Source organism: Microtus oregoni, unplaced genomic scaffold, assembly GCF_018167655.1.
Source record: "Microtus oregoni isolate MIOR12 unplaced genomic scaffold, Mior012 000012F_ref0000307, whole genome shotgun sequence".
Taxonomy (NCBI): Eukaryota; Metazoa; Chordata; class Mammalia; order Rodentia; family Cricetidae; genus Microtus; species Microtus oregoni.
Genome location: NW_024543071.1, coordinates 20154953 through 20165422, shown reverse-complemented (window position 1 = coordinate 20165422; position 10470 = coordinate 20154953). Strand labels below are relative to the sequence as shown.

Below are 10470 nucleotides of genomic sequence, written 5' to 3'. Positions count from 1 at the left end.
AAGAGTGAGAAAGTTTGTTCCTGTATACCTCTGCCATGGTTGGAAGGCACACATAAAAAGATCTGTCCCACCCCTACCCCTTTGTCTGCCACTCATTACCTTTAACACTTTACACATTGTCAATTTAACTAAAGCTGGGCAGGTGGCACACACTCTAATCCCAGCACTTGAAAGTCAGAGTCAGGTGGATTTCTGTGAGTTCAAGCCAGCCTGGTCTACAGAGAGTTCCAGGATAGCCAGAGCTACATAGTGAGACCCTGTCTAAAAAAGTTTAACAAGATATCTGTCAAGCATCAGCAGTGAACAGTCTGACGACATTCAGGTACAGTGGTTGCTGTAAGGGCCTAAGTTCCCAGAAGCTTTGTATCCAAGACTATAATTTTCTTAGTTTAAAAATACACTGTTGTTTTCTTACATGACTGAAAATGCATTACACCTGTCACTTTTAAATACATTTATTTGGAGAATATTAGTAGCATAATAACTGAACCTCCCCAACTATTACTTCATCGGGTCAGGCACTAGAAAAGCTCATGTGAGCATCTTATGAAGGAGTGGAATTTACTGCCTCGGTGGCTTCGTTCATCTCTCTTATTGCTGGCTTTTCATATCCAGAAGATGAAGTTTTCTCAAAAGAAGAAACGGAGCAATGTCTGGAACAGCAGTATTGATGTCTGCGTCTTTAGGAAACCTTCACGGGATATTTCAGTCTTGTGGAATCCTTTGTGTTATTCTGACTGTCAATCAGAACCAGGGGGTTGTGCTGATGGTTCTTGATGATGTCCACCACACTTCCAAAGTACTGGGGAAGGAGAACATGGGATAATTAGCAGGGAAGGAAACCACGGGTGAACCAGCGTCTGTTTATGCTATGTCCATGCTCTGTGCCTCTCATCTCGCGTTCCCAAGCTGTTCACAGTGACTGGGTCTCAACTGATATCCTGCCCATAAGTGTCCATCTAGTTTAACAAAGGCTGGACCCTGCAGAATGGTAGGCTCTGGACATTCCTGTGTTTAGTAAGACCAATGCCACGTGGACAGCTTCAGTTAGAATACCTACTTAGACAAGTTACCTCACCGATTAGGACGCAATGTTTTTAAAATGTTTTGCTCAATTATTTAAAATATTTGCTTCAGAGTTGGGTGTGGTCATGTGCCTTTGATCCTAGCACTCTGGAGGCAGAGACAGGATGATCCCTGAGTTCAGACTAGCCTGGTGTGCAGAGAGGATTCCAGAACAATCATGAAGAAACTCTGTCTCGAAATTAATTAATTAAAAACAACTTCTTATTGTCAAACTTGGAACTGCCATGCGATAGACTCCTTTACATCCCTCACAAAACACAAACTATCTTTAATGTTGCACAAGTCTTGACAAAAACCCATGACCCAGGGCAGTGCTTCTCAACCTTCCTAATGCTGCGACCCTTTAATACAGTTCCTCATGTTGTACTGACCCCCAACCATAAAATTATTTTTATTGATACTTCATAACTGTAATTTTCAAACTACTGTGATTTGTAATATCAAAATCTGATATACAGGGTATCTGATATGCAACCCCTGTGAAAGGGTCATTCACCCCCCAAAGGGTTGCGATCCACTGGTTGAGAACTACTGTGCTAAGGGCAAGGTTCCCACAGGGCCAGCATTGTTAAATTAGTGGGGCCTTTAAGAAGCAGACCTCATTGGAAACCTTTGCTTCATTTTGGATGTGCCCTCGAGAGCATTGTGGGACATGGTGCTTCCTCCCTTCCTGTGAATGGTTTCACTCTGCCATGATGTACTGACTCACCTTGGGGTCCAAAACAGCAAGGCCAATCTACTATGGACTAATACCTTTGAAACTGAGCCAATACAAACTTTTTAATCTTTATAGGTTATGACAGGTACTTTTTTTTTTTTTCGGTTTTTCGAGACAGGGTTTCTCTGTGGCTTTAGAGCCTGTCCTGGAACTAGCTCTGTAGACCAGGCTGGTCTCGAACTCACAGAGATCCGCCTGCCTCTGCCTCCCGAGTGCTGGGATTAAAGGCGTGCGCCACCAGCGCCCGGCCTGATGACAGGTACTTTTAATACAGTGATGGAAGCCAACTGAAAGACAATTGATATAGTAAGTTGCTCTTAGGATTTAGTACCAGGAAAACTGATGTCTTAGATACATTGACATTTTTGTTTTCTTTTCTGAACAAGAAAGGGAAGCTTTATGACCCTCTTGTTTCTATCTATACTTGGCTGCTTGTGATGTAGAGCTAACTTGATGACAAATCAATAATGAAATTTCATGCTATACTCTCAACATACACATTAATCTTGCTATATTATAATCTTCCATGTTTATAAGTCTTGATTTAAGGATGTCAAAAAGTTTGTTTTGAAAAACAATCCAAGTTTTAAATGAAAGAATAAAGAAATATAACACAGACCATAAAATAAAATGTGTTAAGTACACCAAAGTTCATAGTCATCAAGTAAGCGCACCTAGCATTTTAAAAGTAATTGGTCTGCAACAGTGCCGCGGCTTAAATAATTAGTGTCCCTTGACTTTATTGTGTTCCCTAAACTCTTTAGTACAGATAGCCATCGGGAACAAAGCAATTTAAAAGTTTTATTGGTTGTTTAGATGACTTCCAAGATCTACATATTGAATAAAAATAAATTCATAATACTGGACAACTTTCCAAATGAAATACAGTTGTGTTTCGATATCTGGCCATCTAAATGTTAGACTATGGGGGAGAGGCAAGTGATAAAGACGTTCAAATGCTCTCACTTCTGTGCCCTCCTTCTCTGTAGTCACTGACAGTTTTGTAATTGCCAGTGGGATTCCTCTGTGAAAAAATGCCATGATACATTCATTTGGGGCAGGAAGGGGGGGGGGGGTTACACAGAATGTTGTCAAGCCAAATACAGTCAGAGCTTTGAAAAGGAAAGGGCTAGAAGATGAGCAAACAAGTTCTTTGATGCTGGATTCCAAGTTTTAAAAAAATGTGTTCTGAACTTAAGAAACCCAGAGAGGGCTGGAGAGATGGCTTGGCAGTTAAGAGCACTGGCTGATCTTCCAGAGGATCTAGGTTCAATTCCTAGCATTCTCATGGCATCTCACAACTGTCTGTAACTTCAGCTTCAGGGGACCTGACACCAATGGCAAAACAACAAGGCAGATAAAATAATAAATAATTAAAAAAAAGAAAGCCAGGCCATGGTGGCACATGCCTTTAATCCCAGCACTTGGGAGGCAGAAGCATGAGAATTGCTTTGAGTTCAAGGCCAGCCTGGCCTACAAAGTGAGTTCCAGGACAGCCAGGGCTACACAGAGAAACTTGAAAAACCAAAAAAAAAAAAAAAGAAAAAAAGAAAAAAGAAAATAAACACAGAAGACCGAAGAGGATTTGAGTTGAGTTGGAATTGAGATATAAAGTGGAGTTGAAGCACATTTGTGGTTAAATAAATATGAATTGGCAATCATTTAGTTGTTGCTTTCCCTCAGTTCTCTTTATTTATGTTCATATTAATTCAGTGTATTTGAGATGTCTACATATGTACAGAAAATAATTGGTACAGTAACTCAACATCTCATCAACAATAGAGTAGACATTAAAGTTATGAGATTATTGTACTGCATAAGCCAAAACAACTACATGAAAAGCTAAACAATAAATTAACTAGCTATTTATTGACTCTCTATAATATATTGTACACAAACAGAAGTAGAGAAATGGGGAAGGGGCTGGGAGGAGTGGAAAAAGGGAAAACTATGGTTGAGATGTAATATATGAGAGAAGTAAAAAAACTGAGAAACAATCTTTAAAAATATGTGCATAGTTGATATTAAAGAGCACAAATTTTCATTTTACCATTTTGAGTTCAGTGTACTGAAAACATAATTTTTTTCTTACAAATAATTTAAAGGAGTTTTTTTAGTTGATTTTTAGCATTGCCAGACACCATTATCACACTACTACACATTTTAGTCAAGGGGATGGTTATTCTGAGACAGGAGCAAAAGTTCTGACCTGTAAGGACAAGAGGATCTGAAGAATTCTTGTAAGCTAGTGTGACTTATTTTTCTAAAACTCTCAGCTTCTCTGAGAGTTCAAATTTCAGGACCAGTGATTAGGACAGCTCCCAGCTCCCCATTTCCAGGCCACACTTACAGAAATGAAACTACTCCTGCACTGTCCTGCCAGCATGGCCGCCATCTCTAACACTCATTATGATGAAAGAACATTTCCAAAGAGGCTTTTAAGATAGAGTTCCCAGCAGGAGGGAAACAGGCAGAGACCTGTAAATAATGTTATCTTGACTCCTTCAACCATCCAACCCCCTTTCATTGCCAGTGAAACTCTTGTGACAAATGCCACAATACATTCAGTCTGTCTGTTTGGCACAGGGTGCTGTGAAGTCGGGTGCAATCGGAAACTAAAGTGCTAGGAAATTAAATAGAACAGTTATTTAACTTTGTTAAATGACAATGCAAGTCTGTTCTCAGATTCAAGAGTCTGCGTTTTCTAATTATTTGAGACTTCATTTAAAAACACAAACTATAAAAACAAAACAAGACAAACAAAAACTAAAATAAAACACATAAGGAAAACGTTGAATTGGATTTGGTAATGAATTTCCTGGATGTGACATGAAGAACACAGGTCCCAAAACTAAGATGCATCCATGAGACCATATCAGAGAACAAGACTAACAGTTAAAAGGGAACCCAAGTAAGGAGGCGAATGTTTTCATACATTCCCAAGCTCAGAGCTGGGCAGTGGTGGCACACATTTTTAATCCCAGCATTTGGGAGGCAGAGTCAAGAGGATCTTTGTGTTCACGGCCAGCCTGGTCAACAAAGTGGATTCCAGGACAGTCAGGGATACATAGAGAAACCCTGTCTCAAAAAATCAAAACCAAAACAAAATCAAAATCCCCAAACTCAAAAAACAGCAAAGACTGGAATATTTGATTAGAAAGTGTACAAAGAACCCGAATAAACAGTTCTGCATGGATGATATAAAAGTGGCCAACAAACATGTGAAAAGATGCTGAGCAACGCTAGCCACCAGAGGAATGTGAATGAGGTACCATGAAGCATCCATTAAGGTGGCTCCTATAACAAACAACCCAGAAAATAGCAAGTTACAGGTGTTGGTGGGATGTGAAGTTGAATGCTGTGTACCATTGGTGGGGTTGCCACAGGGAGCTGTATGTCAAGCTGCACACCTAAACATGATCGAGATGGCCTATGATAGTGTTCTGATATGTGTGTCTTAGCTGCATTTTTTTAGAAAACAAAATAAAAAGTATGTAAAGGCTATTTGATTTGTTTCGCAAATGCCATTATTTTGCCTATAACCATTCAACCAACAATTGAATTTATTCATTTAGTGTCCACTAAAATAAGACAGTTTAATCCAGTTCTGTAAAAGTGAATAAGACATAGTCACGGCTTCATCATTGGAGAAGACAGAAGCATAAGTAATTATGATTTAAAACAAACAGGACAGTTCGTGGACCACTGTTAGTGGAATCAGTATTTATCCCTAGTGCATAAACTGGCTTATTTGGAGCCCATTCCCTATGGAGGGATACCTTGCTCTGAGTAGATACACTGGGGAGGGCCTTGGTCCTGCCTCAAGTGATGAGACAGACTTTGATGACTCCCCATGGGAGGCCTTATCCTCTCTGAGGAATGAGTGGAGGGTGGAGGGGGAAAGTGGTGGAAGACAGAGGGGAGGAGAAAGAGAGAACTGAGATTAGTATGTAAAATAAAAAAGATTGTTTTTAAAAAATAAAACAATGCTGAGTTTGTAAAGGGTGTGGCTCTTTCTGAAAGTATCTTCAAAGAATGTTTGTTTTCTTTCTTCCTTCTTTTTTCCTGCCTCCCTTCTTCTATTTTAAAAATTGAGGTAGAGCCTCACTTTATAGCCCAAGCTGGACTTGAACTCATAATCTTCTAGCCTCAACCTTCCAAGTGTTGGCATGACTGGTAGGTGCCACCACACTCACTCTTAAATGTCTCTTCACTAGAGCCTTGCTTGGGCTATTTTCTCTGCTTAAACTGTCCTTTCCACCTTTTCTTCCTTAGGTGTGGTAGCTTGAATAAGACTGACACCCACAAGTCCACACATTTGAATACTTAGTTATAAGGGAATGGCATTATTTGAGAAGGATTAGGAGGTGGGAACTTGTTGGAGGAGCTGTGTCACTGGCTTTAGGGATTCAAAAGCCCACACTAGACTCAGTGTTGCTCTCTTTGCCTGCAGACCAGGATATAGTTCTAGATGCCTCTCCAGTGCCACGCTGTCACCATGCTCCCCACCACTTTTGTATCCTTTTCCTTTGCCTCTGCATCTAACAGAGCCTGGTGCCACTGTGTTCAAAACGGATGTAGAGCTCAGTTAAAAAGAAATTACCAGCCAGTCATGGTGGTACCTTCCTCAGGATCCCATACTTAGAAGTTTTATGAATTCAAGCCCAGCCTTGGCAGGAAGTTTTAAGTCCACCCAGACTACATATTACAACTCAAAATAAATGTCTCAAAATAAATGTAAGTAAATAAATAAATACAGAAAGAATAATTACTAACCTCTTCACCATTTTTCTTCTTTCCCAAAGCATATTGTTTGGTTGCTTCAATAAACCGTACAGGAATATTATATACTCGTTTATTAAAGAATGCGACTAGTGTATATGGCTGCTTAGAATCATGGCCAGAGCTCTTCCGAATAAGAAATGATCCGTCCTGTTTAAAGAAAGTAAAGCATAGTGATAATATTAGTTATATTTCTGTAAGCTAGAGACAAGTCTGTGAAGTATATATGTTTTCAAATATTGATAATTTAGTTCCATGTTCTTACTACTGATTAGAATTTGTTTTATTATTTCTCAAGAATACTGTTCATAAAATGATGTATGCAGACAAACTTGAGTGAAGTCAATGCCAGCGTTTAATGTGTTCCCTGAGGGATTATGCTTGTTGGGGTTTAGGAATATGTAAAAGAAAAAATGAGATCAAAACTAGGGTATTTTGAGTGAGGGCCCATGTTTGCCAGTTCCCTTGAGTAAAAGTCTAACATACTCTGTGTGAAAAAACTGTAAGAAGCAAGTAGAAGCTGAGAATTCAAGTTTTTAGCTGAAGAAAATGATCACCTCAACAGACTTATGTTAAAGTTGAAAACTGTAACAGAATATTCCAATTTGTATTAAGTATTTTATTAGAATAGTTTAGAATAATAAATTATAAAAAGGTATGAGCAAAACCTGGCCAAAAAGACAGATAGAAGAAATGCGATAAACGGTGATCAGCTTTAGGAAAGAATTTGGAGAAAAAGAAAAAACATATCTATCTTAGAAACAAAGGAAGAAAATTTACAAGATTTCTGGGGACCAAGTGAACTCCAATAGAGACTTCATGTGTGACCCAAAGGAAGCCATGGGGACCACCATGACATTTAAAATGGAGTGCTACAGTCAGCCAGACAGTGACGACCACTGAAGAGAGACAGGAGGTTTTGACAGGACTCTGAAAAGATCACAGCTGACTGTCCTGGGTCCGGAGGGTGTGGAGTCGGGGCTCCCTGAAACAGCTGCAGTGATGGCAAGACTCACTCGACTCTAGATGGCCCTGCAACCAGTTCCACCGTGGCCAAGGATTAGCCCTTCCCCTAGTAGACTAGCTAAGGAGGTATAGTGATTGGTTCAAAATATAAGCCTCAGTGCTGTGATTGCTATCAAGGCAAAGCTGTGATTGGCCCATACAAACAGGTTGTAACTGGTTCAAAACACACCTCTCCCCCACCCTGTCTCTCCAGTATCACACTCTCTGGTGGACAGCATTGTGCCCCCCCCCCTTGGCAAAATGGTGGTCATTTTTTCCCCATAAGTAGTGTAGGCTGGACAGGAAAGAAGCAAAAACTGAGGAAAACCTCAGCTTGTTGGACACGGCCCTAGAAAGCCTGGGCTACCCACAATTTCCCTCTAGGCAGAGCAAAGGAACCCTCGCCAGCTCACTGATAACATTTTGACAGGGATTCGGGCTTTAAAAACCGGGAGAGCAGAGGAAGTGACAAGGGAGCTTTAATCTTGCATTGTCGCATCTGTCCCCAATGTTGAGTTCTCAAAAATAAACACTTGGGTCCCATGAGTTGGTTCAAAATAGCCTGTCACCCTCACTCCAAGGTGGGGCTCCTGCAGCAGGCTCCTCCAGGTCTTCCCCCAAACCTCCCCTGCCTCCCACTTCTCTCCATTGTTTGAGGGGCAGTGGACCCCACAGAGCCTTGAGATTAAAGGTAAAAAGGCAGAAGATGGAAGAATAAGGTGGGTGATCCCGAGAGAGGAGAAAGTGCAGGGACTGGACCTGGGCTTACACCCCTGCAATGACTTAGTTGGATTTATGATGAGTTCCACAGTGTAGGATCTCTAGATGCACAAACCTTGTTGGATCTGTGCAGGGCCTCTTCAGCAGACTTGCGGTCACAGGCGCCAGCATACCAGGGCTTACCGTGAAGTTCCGCCTCCTGTGAGACAGGCATTGTGGAACATGAGTTGGTCCTCAAGGTATTTAGGTGAGGTGCTTAAATGACTGGTTTTGCAAAAAACAAATCAGGAACAATAATCTGTGTTTCCTTTGGTCAACCGCAAGGTTTATATGGACTCACTAGGCCCTTGGACCACTTTTCCTCCTGAATGAATTACATACACTTTTCTCATTGTTTTCTTATTCTTGATGCTTTATAGAGGGCTTCATAATGTCAGTGTGTGTGTTCATATGCTCATATGACTTGCATGCACACACACACATGCAAGCAGGGGTGCACGTGTGCCAGACATCACCATTTGGTGTTGCTCCCCCAGGAGCTGTCCACTTTGTTTTGGAGTTAGCATCTCACACTGGACACAGAGATGAAGCTGGGCTAGCTGGCCAGCCCACCCCAGGTTCTACTGTTTCTGTCACAAACACACAGCATCACATCCCTTTTTCATTTCGTCTTCTTTTGTTCTGTTTGTTGGTTCTGGGGATGGATTTCAAATCCTCACACTTGTACAGCAAGCTCTTTACCAACCGAACTGTTTCCCCAGCTCCCAATGGCGGGAGTTTCAGGTTACATTATCTTGCTTGATTATGATGAATAAGGATATTTATTCGCTTATCACCTTCACATTTTGCATAAGCTCAGAGAGACTTATTGAAGGACACACAGGGCCCTTTCTATGTTTTTTTTTTCATGTTGTTCTGCTTGATAAAGGCATTAACATCATAAGACTCCACAGGTCTATTCTGAGGAAATTATAAAGCTTAAATTAAAACTATGTGAGAGGAATAACAACAAAAACAACACATTCTCTCACTAGTTTAAAGAGGCACGAATTGTTTTTCAGGGTACCCGGAATAGACATGAGAAAAAATGGAACAAGGTTTTTCTTCACCACTGAAAAAAACAGAATATTCTATAGCCATCAGAGCAACTCGGTTGAAAGCCAGACTCCACCCTGAGCCTTACTCCACTCATCTTCTCAGAAGACAAGCCCTTTCCCAAGGTTAACTTGGAACAGTCCGATGACATCATGATCATGGCATACCTGGTCTGCAAAAGTGGAATTAGATGGAAAGCTAGGTAATGGTCCATCTACAGCTGGGCTTCCCATTTCTGGAAACCCTAAAAGAGATTTGAGAATTTCATGAGTCTTTCCTATCTCCCACACAGTTAGTTGGAGTGCCCATGCCTCATTGCTGAGCTAGCACTGTGGACCATACACAGAGCTGAAAAGTCCTTAGACAATGCTGCTCGGAGGCGGCCTTAGGACCCCTCGAAATCCCCAAGATCATTCCAGATGTTTAAGAGGTCTTTACTTTTTGGCAAATACCTATCTTTGAAAAATCCAGGTTTTCTTCTTGTCTTTCAAGAAGGAAAGTATAGCGACTGACTGTTGGCTCTAGACATTTATAAGTTCTGTCAGGTTGGACCTGGTAATGCAGGCTGTAATGCCAGCTACTATGAAACTGAGGCAGGAGAATCACAAGTTTAAGGCCAGCCTGGGCTACACAGTAGGACCCTCTCTCAGAAGTAAGTCAGACTATAAAACACATGAAATAGAGAAAACACTCTGTTGCTTCCTTCCTCCCCCTCTCTTCCTTCGTTCCTTCCTTCTTTCCGTCCTTTCTCCCCCCTCCCTCCCTCCCTCCCTTCCTTCCTTCCTTCCTTCCCTCCTTCCTTTCTTTCTTTCTTCCTTCCTTCCTTCCTTTCTCTCATTCCTGTGTGCCAGATATGGATCTAGGCATTTATTTAAAATAAACCAAAAGTGTAACTAAGAACTAAAAAAAAAAAACTTGTGTAGCAAAAATGCAAATGTATATTTGTAAATGACAATTATTCTGTTTGAGTGGTCAATCTGGATTAATTTGAAATATGTTCCAAATTTCACATAGCATTTTCCTTTTTTGTTTCACCCCCTGTATTGAGTTGAAAGAAAATGAAC

General features: G+C 40.9%; 1 protein-coding gene across 2 annotated transcripts in view; it reads right to left on the bottom strand.

Moving 5' to 3' along the window:
• Window positions 1-445: 445 nt before the first annotated feature.
• The window catches only part of Blnk (B cell linker), a 64471-nt gene continuing 54446 nt past the window's right edge, over window positions 446-10470 (bottom strand). For both annotated transcript variants that reach the window (XM_041661243.1, XM_041661244.1), the window contains 4 exons: window positions 9574-9650; window positions 8427-8510; window positions 6581-6736; window positions 446-802 (listed from right to left, as the gene is read on the bottom strand). In XM_041661243.1, coding sequence (XP_041517177.1) covers window positions 683-802; window positions 6581-6736; window positions 8427-8510; window positions 9574-9650 — 437 coding nt within the window. In that variant the 3' untranslated portion in view covers window positions 446-682. The remainder of the gene's footprint in view (window positions 803-6580; window positions 6737-8426; window positions 8511-9573; window positions 9651-10470) is intronic.